Source organism: Sapajus apella, unplaced genomic scaffold, assembly GCF_009761245.1.
Source record: "Sapajus apella isolate SASKATOON/1434 unplaced genomic scaffold, GSC_monkey_1.0 scaffold25, whole genome shotgun sequence".
Classification (NCBI taxonomy): Eukaryota; Metazoa; Chordata; class Mammalia; order Primates; family Cebidae; genus Sapajus; species Sapajus apella.
In genome coordinates this window covers 7,853,086-7,867,188 of record NW_022436965.1, presented here as the reverse complement: position 1 = coordinate 7,867,188, position 14,103 = coordinate 7,853,086, and the positions used below count along the sequence as shown (strand labels likewise).

At 35.7% G+C, this 14,103-nt stretch overlaps 1 protein-coding gene across 1 annotated transcript in view; it reads right to left on the bottom strand.

The window, feature by feature from the left end:
- Positions 1–14,103, bottom strand: part of SHCBP1L (SHC binding and spindle associated 1 like) — a 33,489-nt gene that overhangs the window by 13,154 nt on the left and 6,232 nt on the right. The window contains exons 3-6 of the mRNA XM_032291192.1: positions 6,322–6,536; positions 5,469–5,555; positions 5,178–5,396; positions 3,378–3,483 (exon numbers count right to left, since the gene is read on the bottom strand). Coding sequence (XP_032147083.1) covers positions 3,378–3,483; positions 5,178–5,396; positions 5,469–5,555; positions 6,322–6,536 — 627 coding nt within the window. The remainder of the gene's footprint in view (positions 1–3,377; positions 3,484–5,177; positions 5,397–5,468; positions 5,556–6,321; positions 6,537–14,103) is intronic.

The window sequence follows — 14,103 nt, the reverse complement described above, 5'->3', positions numbered from 1 at the left end:
GCAACCTCCGCCTCCTGGGTTCAGGCATTTCTCCTGCCTCAACCTCCTGAGTAGCTGGGATTACAGGCACGCACCACCATGCCCAGCTAATGTTTTGTATTTTTAGTAGAGACGGGGTTTCACCATGTTGACCAGGATGGTCTCGATCTCTTGACCTCGTGATCCACCCGCCTCGGCCTCCCAAAGTGCTGGGATTACAGGCTTGAGCCACCGCGCCCGGCTAAGTTTTTTTAATAAAGGAAAAAAGATACAAAAAAAGAAGGACTGATTGAGAGCACACTGTCTCTGAGGAGACAGGTGGCAACAGAATCAGTAGTATAGATGAAAGAAAACTGATTAAATTCTTCTTTATACTTGGTATATTTTCAGACATGATTATCACCTTTTGTAGCACTACAGGGAAACTAACAAAAAACGATGATTATATTATTGGGATAGGAACTGCAAAATAGTAATAATAGTATCAATTGATATTTATTTATGTACTAGGCATTTTGCTAAAAGATTTATATAAATTATTTCACTTAAGCCTAATACTGTGGGACAGACTTCATTACTTTCTTTTACAGAGGAGGAAATAAGAGACACCATGTAATTTATTATTACATGGTAGAAATATGAAAAAGCAAACTGTGAATCAAATCCAGGTTTTTATGAGCTTAAAGTCTATGTTCTCCAGCATCACACTATACCATCTCCAGATAGAAAGAAGGAACAGCCTGTGATCAACAAGAGGATAGAGGCCTGTGATACACAATGGGGATACCACTGTTTTTCCTAGATCTGGGAGAATGACTAATGTTTAACTTTCATGCAGAAACTGAAATAAGTGGTAAACATTTATTGAGCACTTACTATGCGCTGGGCAATATAAGCATATTACCAATATAAACTGATGTAAGCCTTACAACTACTCTATAAATATGGAATATAGGATTATTATCCCAATTTTACTCACATGAGGAACTAAAGTACATATGGTTTAAATAATTAGTTGAAAATCATCTAATTAGTAATTGGCAAAACCAAGAATCCAGGCAGTTTGGCTTTAGAGCCCATGCTCTTAACTAGCACAGTATATTTTTATCTCTCTCTTTTTAAAGCATTCTACAAGTAAGGAAATTGAGGCTTAGAGAGGTTATGCACTTTGCCGAAGATTACTTATTAAGTGGTCTCAGATAGGGTATTTGAACATTGGGTTTCTAACTACAAAGTCCATGCCTTTCCACTGCACTGCTTGTAAAGATCACCAACATAAGATGACAGGCATAAATAAACTGCAAAAGGGGTGGGTATAGAGCAAGAATTCTCAGTCAAGAATCCTTAAAGACAAGAAAATTGTTAAAGCTTATATGCACAGATATACTACAATCTAACTATAATATTTCATGAACCTCAAAAGTAAATCTAAAATTAAAGGTCTAAGTAAAGTGGAAGCTGATGATGCTGTCTCCTCAGAGTTGTCTCCCTCTCATTATTCTGGCCTCTGAAGTTCAGGTATAACTACATAAATGAAAACAGAATTGCACAGCACTGAACAAAAAACTTCAGAGAAATTTCTGTCATATAAGAAAGTGAATAAAGCCAGGGCCTATTTAAAAGTGAAAAAAAGGGAGTAAAATAAAAAAAAAAATAATGCTGAGGATAATAGCAAGATTTATACCTTACTTTTTACAAAGATATTTTAAAAGGTATTTATAAAGATGTTGGTAAAATAATTAACATGACTGAATAATATGTTCCAATATTGGAGCTTATCCAATAATATGCTCTATATTATTGGAAAAATAGTATACTGCAATAAGTAGTTAAAAGGAAAATTAAATTTTATCAAAAAGAATAAAAATTAGTAGAATAGCAAACAAGATGGTCTAATAAGCCAGCTTTATCTTTCATCACTCTCTTAGATGTTAACTACCAGCCTTGGTGGCCTTCTTTCAGTTCCTCATATGTACCATCCTCTCTTGTCACACATATACTAATTTACTGATTCACCAAAAATTGTTGGACACCTACCATGTACCAAGCATCATGCTAGGTGACAGGATGAGTGGTAAATACTCTTTGCTCTCAAGAAGCTCATATACTAGTAAAAGAGACAGACATTCAATAGATAGCCACAAAAGTATTAAATGTAGTGATGATAAAGGAAAGTGCCAATAAGGAAAAACACCGGGTGCTATAATTGTATACAGCAGTCTAATGTATTATGAAAGGTTGAGGAGGTCTTTTCCTATGGAAATGTTTAAATCAAGACCTGAAGAATGAATAGTAGCTCAGCAGGCAGAGGAAACAACACAGCTTATCCCAGGATGTGAGGAGAGTGAAGAAGAAAAATGAGTGTGTATGAGAGTGATGAGGGATATGAACAAGATAACTTCTAGAAAACTATTATTAGCAACCAAGTAGATGATGGTACCATTTATTGAAACAGATAACTCCAGAATAAAAGCTAGTCAATGGATAAGATCATGAAATTAATTGCAGACAATTAGTTGATGTACTGGTAAGATGATTAAGTGGTCATAAGCAATAGGCAGTTGGACATAAAGGTTTGGGGCTTAGAACAAAAGTTTGGACTATGAATATACATTTTGGATAAGTACCTGCATATACAAATGAAGTTATGGGAGAAGATTAGCTAAATCCCTTTGGGATAATATAGAGCATAAAAAAGACAAGTACCAAGCAGTTAGAGGAATAAGAAAAAAAAGTAACTAGAGAGAATAAAAACCAGGAAAGTATACTAACATAAAACAAGGAAAAAGATAATTTCAATGAGAGAGCTTTGAAATGCTACTGAGAGGTCAAGTGAGAAGAAAATATTTACTTGTTGGCTTAGAAAATGTGTTTGTTCTTGAGTTGGATATATTTATATTCATCCTTCAGGATTCAGCTATTCGGCTGAGTTATTTCTTCTATCCAGCATTTCCAGACTCCTAATTCTGTCATATGTATCCATCCTATGTGTACCCTGTCATACCCTTATCATAGCATTTATCATTCTGTGTCATAATTGTACCTGCCTATATACTTGTGACCATATTTGCACCATGCCTGAAATTTTCAAGTGTGTGAAGAAGGAAGACTGTGGATCTGGATCAACATTTTATGTCCCCTAAATGCAGCCTTTCTCACATTTATGTCATATCTTCATCATACCAATTACCATAGTACCTGGCAACAGGGTTAGTACTCAGTAAATAGTTGTCACCATTTATTTATTTAGTATCTATTATACGGCAATAACTGAGCCTGAGTAGTTGAGAAAATAAGGCATTAATGATTAGACAAGGACTCTACCCTCAGGGAGCTTCTTTTCTGATTACACACAGCTAATACTTAAATAACAAATAAGAATACAGTTTATTTCTTACCATTTCAGTAGTCATCACTTTCACTACAATATGTGTTATAGTCTTTCCAAATTCTCTTTTTCCTTTCCTACGCCTCAGAATTCTTGGAAAGAAAGGTCCATGAACTCTATAGTTGAAAAGATTTAGTTGTAATTAAATTAACATGAAAAAGACTGACCCTGTCCTTATTCAGTAAATAAAAACTTGGTACTAAGCATCTTTGAGAAATAGTTTTCATTAATTATAAGTGTCTTGAGAGCAATAAGCAACTTGAGAGCAACGTAATGATTCAGCTCTTTCAGATAACTGCGTGTTTAAACCCTTAAAACTCTAAAATATTTTCATTTTAATGAACCGTACCTGGAAATCTGCAAGCAACCTACTATAACCATTGCCTCAGCCACTTTAACCTTCCAATACAGTAGAAAAATTTTCTGATTGTACTTTCATAATCCATTGAGTTGTAGACTCACACAAAGATGGGTTATGTCTGTGATAGTAAGGCAAAAGAATATTTTCGAATATGCCTAATTTTAGATACTATGCTCAATTAACACATTATTTTGTTTCATTTTTCTTTTCTTTTTGCTTTTACCCAATTTAATGATATTCTGTTATAAGCAATATTATTTTGTTTCAAAGGATGTGATCTCCATAAAATAGTTGCCTACTGGCCTCCCAGCAGAACTATTCCAGCTTCTCTCCTAGTTGTTTTTATATTGTTTGCTATTCAGCACTTCTAATTAGTTCTTTCTCTTCTTCCTGCTTTTGTGTTTCCTGTTTCCTGTCTCTATCATTTAAATGTTTCCAACAGAAAGTCAGAATAAAAATGTCAGTATAATTGTCAGCTTTTTATCATTACTGTCAGCCAAAAGGGACACTCTTTTTCCAGTAGATATAGATTTACCAGTAATCTCTTTAGTATAATCTTTTGCCAATGATCCTAGGTATAATCTTTTGCATGCTCTGAAGCACTTTTATTGCTTTATGCAAAGATGATGTGGCTTTAGTGTGTGTGTGTATATATACACACACACACACACACACACTATATATAATGTATATATTTATATATATTTAGTATATATATATATATAGCATATATATACTATATATATACAGTAGGAATATATATACCAGGTTATACTATACATATACTATAACCTATATACTATACTATATATATATAGTATATATATAGTATAACCTGGTATATATATTTATAGTAGATATATTATATATATATAGTGGATATATATACTATATATCTACTGTATTCAGTAGAAATATATAAAAAGCAGCAAGACATAGACAGAGTCTGTCTACAGAACAGGTTTTAAAAGAAGCACAAAGTTATAACTATAACTATATAACTATATATATACTTATATGGCCTCAATATATATACTTATATGGCCTGTCTTTGTGCTTCTTTTAAAACCTGTTCTGTAGACAGACTCTGTCTATGTCTTGCTACTTTTTAGCTATAATCCAGTCAGCTTATTTACTTCACATATTCTATATAGAAGAGGTCTACCTCTTCCTTTCTTATGCTTTAGCCAAAATCAAAAGAGTTAAAATGAAAGATAAGGAAAGAACTGGATTAATGAATTCTTTTGGTGAAAAAAAATGATTTCAGTGAATTCAGTTAATATAAACATAATTTCCCAATACTGATAGTTTTACCTTGTGCTTACTTCATAAATTAGACATCTAATTTTATACTTCACTTTAATCAGAACATATACCACAATTAAGTGCTATGATAAAGTAATAGCCCTGTAAACTTCTGCTTCTATTTAAAATAGAGCAAATTATTACCGGAGGCGTAAATCTTCCCACATTTTCAATAATCCACAGAGCATGGCTATCTCATAGTATTTTTTCCAGCATTCAACAGCCTCTGCTGCAGATGGATCTTCTTTAATATTGCTTTGATACTCAATGAGCTCGACACGTTTGTTTTTATATTTCTCCAAAGTTTTTTTAAAACGTTGTGCAATAGGACCAGGTATTGTTCCATCCTGCATATCACACCACCTGAAAAGTATCAATGTAATTATAACGTTTATTTTTTTTAATGTGTGGTATAAGTTTCTAAACTATACTTACAAATTAATTCTTTCTTCAATAAGTGCAGCATAATTCTCACAACTTTCTTCATCATCCCAGTCTCTCCAAAGAAAGTCATAAAAAAACCTACAATAAACCAAAGTAAGATGAAAGTAATCAAAAACAGACACTACTGATTTAGAGCTAAAAAGATATTCTGATGTCAGAATTCTCTACCTCAATTTTTATTCTTAAGAAAAATATTTTAAAATGACCTTTGAGTGAACTAAAATAAAAGGTAAAACTTTCAAAATTAGTTGATTTGCATTTTATTTTAGGTTACTATAAATGAGATAATGTTTCTGGAAGTGAGACTGTAAAATTCAGTTTCTAAATTTCATAGATTTTGGCTACTACTTGCTCAACAAATAAATAATATGTACAATACTATCAAATTTGTATGGGAGGAAAACATTAGAAAAACATATTCTGTATTTTGTTTGTGGATAGCTTCCCTCAAATTACATCAACTTATAAGAAGTAATCATAATGTGAATGATGATATGTAGTATTTGTAATGCTCTTAAATGTGAGAAACGCTAATGTATTTAATACGGTTAAATATGAATACAAGTTAATGTTACTTATTTCAAGAATTCTTTCAAATTTGATTTTTGTAAAATGCAAGATCAAAAAATTGCAAACTTTTCATTATCCATATATGTTTCTGTAAGGAAATGTTTTTACTAAAAGTTACAAATACAATATATTAATTTAAAATTGACAAATTTAATCCAGTAGTAGTGAGTAAAAATTAAATCAGTAAATACTTATAAAGTGATTATATGAACAAAACTTTCACATCAACTTTTGAATATGATAATTTAACTTTCAAAAGTAAAGGCCCTAATACCTGACAACTTCCAAGGCCAAAGCAATATCATGTATATCAGTATCTTGTCCCTCAACAGGATACACTTCCAAAAGAGGCACACTGTGTTCCAGTTCCTCCAAAATCTCGTCAACCAAATCTCTTGGAATATTTGCAATGTTAGAAGAAAGGGGCTCAGCGACAGAAACAGTAACTTTGAAACGAGATGATGAGTCTTGGTATGGTTCACAAGTTACCTAAGATAAATATCATAAGAGATACAGTTATAAATATCAGTAAACCACAGGAGTTTACTGATAAGAGAGAGATTTTGAGCATGAGCTGACTCTCAGTCACTGGCTAATAAAGGACTTGCAATTTGAACTCAGAGTGTGACGCTTCTTCCATGACTCGCTCGGTTACAACAATTATAGATCAATATTAAATATACTATCGATAGTTTTTCAAACGTTACTTTTTAAACACATTTTTTCAGTTTCATGGAAGGAATTCTGTATCTCCTACATTATTTATTTCTAAGATTGAGTTGCCAGACTTTGAGATTTCATAAAATAGTGTATGTATATATGTTTTTATATATATATATATTTAAGCCAGGGTCTTACTGTGTTGCTCAGGCTAGTGTACAGTGGCTATTCACAGGTGTAATCATTGCACACTCATCCTCAAATTCCTGGGCTCAAGTCTCCTCTTACCTCAGCTGCCTGAGGACCTGGGACTACAGGCACATGCCACTGTGCCCAGCTAATATTATAAAAAAATTCTTGGACAAATTTTGCCATAAAAGCATGTTTTTTAAAAAAAAAAAGCCCTGCTATCTGTATTACATCATTGGCATCATTGGTAAAAGAATGACTATTCAAACATTACAAAACAAAAAAGCAGAAAGGACATAAAGAGTAAATTTCTCAAGTTGATTGAGCTTCATGAACAACATGCTATATTGTGTTTACTCTTCTTATTTCACCATAGTATGGTGATACTTCCCTGCACTTGTCTGAAAATCAGTGTGTGAGAACCAAAGTTGATAGTTTTTTAAATTTTTAATAAATTATATTACATATTAACACAAATTTTTAAATGTTGGCCCATGCCGGGCACAGTGGCTCACGCCTGTAATCCCAGCACTTTGGGGGGCCAAGGCAGGTGGATCATGAGGTCAGGAGATTGAGACCATCCTGGCCAACATGGTGAAACTCCATCTTTACTAAAAACACAAAAATTAGCTGGGTGTGGTGATGTGCACCTGTAATACCAGCTACTCAGGAGGCTGAGGCAGGAGAATCGCTTGAACCCAGGGGGCAGGGGTTGCAGTGAGCCAAGATCGTGCCACTGCACGCCAGCCTGGCGATAGAGCGAGACTCCGTCTCAAAAAAAAAAAAAAAAAAAAATGTTGGCACAAAATTAGTATTAACGCAAACACTTCCAAAATCAATTCTGAAAATTTTAAGTACATAGCCAATGAAATTCTCCATTTTTTGGCAGAGTTATGTCAAAAAACCATATTTTAAGTATCACCCAGTGTAACACCATTAATAATAAAACAATAATTATTTAAATACAGGAAATATCTTCAAATCATTAAACTTTGAAATACAAAGTTTATAATTAATTTAAAATAAATTCTGTTCTTAAAAGCAGTTATGGGACTGAAGAAAACTAGGAAAATGGAATAACAATTTAAAACTGGGTGTCCAAAGATAATAAATGATCAACAATCCATATTTGTAACAGGACAAAAATATATTTCCAAAGAATCATTATGAAATATGATACTGAGCCTTGTATTTTAATATTTTAGTTCTCTCTCTTTTTTTAAGAAACAGGGTTTCACTCTGTTGCCTAGGCTAATGTGCAGTGGCACAACCATAGTTCACTGCAGCCTCGAACTCCTGGGCTCAAGCAATCCTCTCCTCTCAGCCTCCCAATTAGCTAGGACTACATGTGCCACCATGCTCAATTTTTTTTTTTTTTTTTTTTTGTAGAGACAGGGTCTCACCATGTTGCCCAGGCTGGTCTTGAATTCCTGGCCTCCAGTGATCCTGCTGCCTCAGCCTCTTAAAGTGCTAGGATTACAGGCATAAGCCAACATGCCTGGCCTAGGTTTTTTTTTTTTTTTTTTTTGGAGACAGGGTCTCACTCTGTTGCCACGGCTGGAATGCAGTGGCACAAACTCAGCTCACTGCAATCTCCACCTCCCAGTTCAAGCGATTCTCCTGCCTCAGCCTCCTAAAGTTCTGGGATTACAGGTGTGAGCCACTGTACCTGGCCTGGCCTAGTTTTGATTTTTTTGGGTACAGTATTATACATGCATACAGTTTAGAATCAAATAGCTGTACCAGGTTTGTTATGAAAAATAGAATTCACGCTGGGCATGGTGGCTCACACCTGTAATCCCAGCACTTTGGGAGGCCGAGGTGGGTGGATCACCTGAGGTCAGAAGTTCGAGACCAGCCTGGCCAACACGGTGAAACCCTATCTCTACTAAAAAATACAAAAATTGGCCAGATGTGGTGGTGTGTGCCTGTAATCACAGCTACTTGGGAGGCTGAGGCAGGAGAATTGCTTGAACCTGGGAGGTGGAGGTTGCAGTGAGCCAAGATTGCACCACTGCACTGCAGCCTGGGCAACAGAGCAAGAAAGAAAGGAAAGAAAGGAGAGGGGATGGTAGGGGAGGAAGGAAGGAAGGAAGGAAGGAAGGAAGGAAGGAAGGAAGGAAGGAAGGAAGGAAGGAAGGAAGGAATTCCTTGACAGTCTTCTGTTACCCTCTAATTCTCGCTCCTCAGAGGCAACCATTTTTAACTCTTTTAGCTGATTATTTTTTGACATTTATATCTTTATCTTTAAATAATATGCTTATATTGCTATTTAAACTTTTTTTTTCAGTTTTTGGCATTGGATATTGACTTCCAACTCTGAAAGATAAGAATTTAGTTGTCTCTTTCATTTTTCCTCATTTTCGTCATATACAACCACCCTCTCCTGGCCTTTCATTCACCAATATGGTTATATCTTAAGTATTCAGCTTTTACCTTAATAGGTTTGAAAAATGTGATTCACAGGTGAGCCATATAATATAAGCTGGTTTTTCTTTTCTGCAAAAAATGTTGTTTTCCCAGCAGTCAATATATGTATTGCTTTTCATTTGCTCATTTTCTATGTGGCTTTCATTAATTTAGCCACAAATTCCTTAAGTTGTAAAAATCTCCTTTCAATATATTCAAAGCCAATAGATTGTGTTTGAAATAAAATACTGGCTTCATTTTATTTAAAGTACTCTTTCAGAGTTTTCTGACCAGTTCTAATCTGAATTGGCTCCACAGGCCTGCTATGTACATAACTGTTATCACTTTGCCATTATCTCAGGAATTCCCTTTGGTTTTCTTGTATGTTGTGGTTTCTCTGCATTTTAAATCTGATGTCTTCGTACTTCTTGATTTACTCCTTTGACTGTAGATGACATCCATTAACTTCCTAAGAAAGGGTACATTGCACATAACTTTTAAGACCTCACATACTTGAAAATGTCTTTTTCTACTCTTAACTTGTAGTGTTACTAGGTATAAAATTGTACAATAGAATATCACTTTCCCTAAAATTTTTGAAAATATATTTTCATAGCTTTTAAAACTAGGAATTACTACTGAAAAGTCTGGGCTGGGTATGGTGGCTTATACCTGTAATCCCAGCACTTTAGGAGGCTGAGGCGGGAAGATCTCTTGAGGCCAGGAGTTCCAGACCAGCCTGGCAAACATAGTGAAATCCATCTCTACTAAAAATGCAAAAATTAGCCGGATGTGGTGGCACATGCCTGTGGTCCCAGCTACTCGGGATGCTGAGGCACAAGAATTGCTGGAGGCTGGGAAGCAAAGGCTGCAGTAAGCCAAGATTGCACCACTGCACTCCGGCCTGGGTAATACAGCAAGACTATGTCTAAAAAAAGAAAAGTCTGATGTATGATGCCATTCTGCCTCTTGATTCTTTATATAAACCTATCTTTTTTTCTCTCTGGAATATTATTGAACCTTCTCTTTGGCCCCAGTATTCCCAAATTTCACTATGTGCTGGACACGAAGTGGGCCCTTTCAGTCTAGAAATTTATGTCCTTTGGGTCTGAGAAACTTTCACAATTTGACAATTTGCTTTCTTCTGTTCTTGGCACCAACCTCTACCCCACTCTCTCTTCTCCCTTCCTTTCCTCTCCTCCTCATCTCTTCTTCACTGGTTGATCTGCCCAGGCTCTTTCTGTTGTTAGTCAGTATCATTAGGTCTTTTTTTTTTTTTTTTTTACATATGATCATACAAAAATCTTTCAAATCACATTCCTGGAGGGATGTGCCTTAGCTGCCTGTGTTCTGGAAACAGAGTTGGGAGGTAGAAGATAGAGGATCCCAACATTCAGTATCAGTAAATTTTCATGTAATTCCCATCTTCCCAATGGGGGTACTCCCACCCTTAACCACGCTTCTCAAGTTGGCTTCTTAAATTTGTAGGCTTATATCCTCTGCCAAATTTGGTAAATTTTTTGCAATTCTTTGAATATTTTTCAGCCCCCCCCTCTTTCTTCTCTCTTTCTGGAACTCTGAAGACATGAATGTGAGGTCTTTTGTTATAGTTCAGCATGTCCCTGAAGGTCTGTCTTTTTAAGTCTATTTTCTTTATGGTGTTATGATTTGATAATTTCTATTTTTCTATCTTCAAGTAAAATAATTTTCCTGTCTTCATTCTATTGTTTTGTTGTTACTCTTCTACACATGTTGATGTTTCCAGGTTGTTAGCTCTTCTAGTGCCCCATCTAGAATATATGGTGTAAAGAAAAGGCCAGGTGGCTGGGCACAGTGGCTTATACCTGTAATCTCAGCACTTTGGGAGGCTGAAGTGGGTGGATCACCTGAGGTCAAGAGTTCGAGACCAGCCTGGCCAACATGGTGAAACCCCATCTCTACTAAAAATACAAAAATTAGCTAGGCTAGGTGGTGGGTACCTGTAATCCCACCTAATTGAAAGATTGAAGCAGAAAAATCACTTGAACCCAGGAGGCAGAGGTTGTAGTGAGCCAAGATCGCATGATTGCACTCCAGCCTAGGTGACAAGAGCAAAACTCTGTCTCAAAAAAAAAAAAAAGAAAAGCCCAGAAAACTTACTACCTTATTGTTCCCTGGGTCATGAGGTCCCTAGCCAATCTGGCTCCCTAGCCAATCTGCCTTCTCTCCACTTCTCAGAGCTGTATACTTGTTTTATAGATGTAATCCAGGGATTTTAGTTGTACTTAATGGGAGGAGTCGGGGGGAAAGGATGCCTACCCCATCTTCCTGGAAGTCCCTGTTTCTTAAATAGCCTTTTAAGCAGTTCTTCTTTCTTAGCCCCACTTTCAACCTCATTTTCAGAGTTCTGAGTACAGTCAATTCCTGAGTACTTAAGGTTATACAGTGTAAATCAGAGTTGTTTTTGTTTATTTGTTTGTTTTGGGCTTTCCCAACTGCCACCTTAGATTCAACCTTCTTAGTGCTACAGAATCAGTTGCCACTTATTTCTCTGATTTACATCTTCTAAATTTTGTTGCTATTTTCTCCTTCCCTATTTCTCTTTGTCCCTGGTTATCTTTTTTAAAATTCCTTTGCTTTCATTTTGGTGGAGAACTCTGGGAACAAAAAGAAGATCCTACAAGTTTCCAAAGAGGAAAAAAATATACAGGTGTTATCAAAGGATTGATGATATTGTCTTCTCAACCAGCAATTCTGGAAGCTCGAAGACAATGAAATAGTAGTTTCCAAATTCTGAGCATGAAATGAAATCTAGAATTCATATAACCAATCTATCAAATAAATATTCATGTACTGTACAGGCATTTTAAGACATATAAGATCCCAATAATTTTATCTTCTTTGTGGCTATACTTATAAAGCTGTTAGAATAAGTTCCTTGGCCAAAATGAGAGAATAAACCAACAATAAAGGAAGGCAGGGAATTTGGGAAATTCATTATTTGCACAGGAGAATGAAGAAAAGAATTCTTAGGATGATGATGATGAGAGATCCTAGGAGAACAGCTGTCTTAGTCTGTTTTCTGTTGCTATGACTGAAGACTTAAGATTTGGTAATTCATAAAAAAAGAAATTTACTTCTTTCAGGGCCTTTCTGCTGGTGGGAGTCTGTGCTGAGTCCTGAGGCAGGAACTCCATGCCAAATTGGCTTTTATAACACTCACTCTACTCTTGTGACAACAAACCCACTCACATGATAACCCTTTAATCCATTAACCTATTAATCCATCCATTTGATAAGGTTTGGCTGTGTCCCCACTCAAATTTCATCTTGAATTGTGGCTCCCATAATTCCCACATGTTCTGGGAGGGATCTGGTGGAAGATAATTGAAACGTGGGGCAGGTCTTTCCAGTGCTATTCTTGTGATACTGAATAAGTCTCATGAGATCTGATGGCTTTATAAAGGGGAGTTTCCCTATACAAGTTTTCTCTCTTCACTTGTCTGCTGCCATGTGAGATATGCCTTTCATCTTCTGCCATGACTGTGAGGCTTCCCCAGCCATGTGAAACTGTGAGTCCATTAAACATCCTTCTTTTGTAAATTTCCCAGTCTCAGGTATATCTTTATCAGCAGTGTGAAAATGAAATAATATACCATTCATAACAGCAGATCCCTCATGTTCCAATCACCTCTTAAAGGACCTACCTCTTACTACTGTTACATTGGGGATTAAGTTTCAACATGAGTTTTGAAAGGGAAAAACATTCAAACCATAGCAACAGCCATCCAGCAGGTCTAGAAATCACCAATCCAGATTGTAGATCATAAGGATGCAAGAGATACCTACCTCTTTAAGAAGACAAACTGATATATTTGAACATAGTAAGAAGATTTGCATAACTGGGGGAGATTTTTGAGATAATCTAGTGATAAATACATAGACAAATAAACACAATGAAAAACAAGGTTATTAATAACTCTGGGATTTTTTTTTAATATCCAGAAAATGAAAATTAATCATAATATACTACATGGTTATCCATCCATGAAGTGTCTACATATTCATAATAAGGTAAACTGTGAGTATTCAGTCAAATGAAAATTCCTATATAAGTATTTTGGGAGGATGGAAGCATGTGGAAAATACAGTTAGGAGGTAGAACAGGAAATGGTAATAGTGATGGTGTATATGAAAGAGGTAAATCCCCATTTTCCACAGTGGGAACCTATATGTAAAACTTAAAATGGAGAAATCAAAAAGTTTTAAATATAAGCATATTACTTGGACATAAGGAATTAATACTACTATAATTAATGTAACTTGTTGAAATTGGCTGCACCTGGAAAATATAAGAAATGTCAGCAGAAGGTGGATAAGGTTTGGGTCACTGCAGCTTTTCATAACAAAAATAACTCTATTTGATTCTATAAACTATGTGCATTTTTTATAAAACTTAGAAAATATTTAACCACAAATGGATAGACAGAAGGTAAGAAAGTTGAGACATTTAATATATTTTGGGGGGCCTTATAAGGAAATAAAGAAGAGAAACAGGTTGTAGCTTAAGATAAGATAAGGGGGGCCGGGCGCGGTGGCTCATGCCTGTAATCTCAGCACTTTGGGAGGCTGAGGCAGGTGGATCACGAGGTCAAGAGATCGAGACCATCCTGGTCAACATGGTGAAACCCCATCTCTACTAAAAATACAAAAAATTAGCTGGGCATGGTGGTGCGTGCCTGTAATCCCAGCTACTCACGAGGCTGAGGCAGGAGAATTGCCTGAACCCAGGAGGCGGAGGTTGCGGTGAGCCGAGATC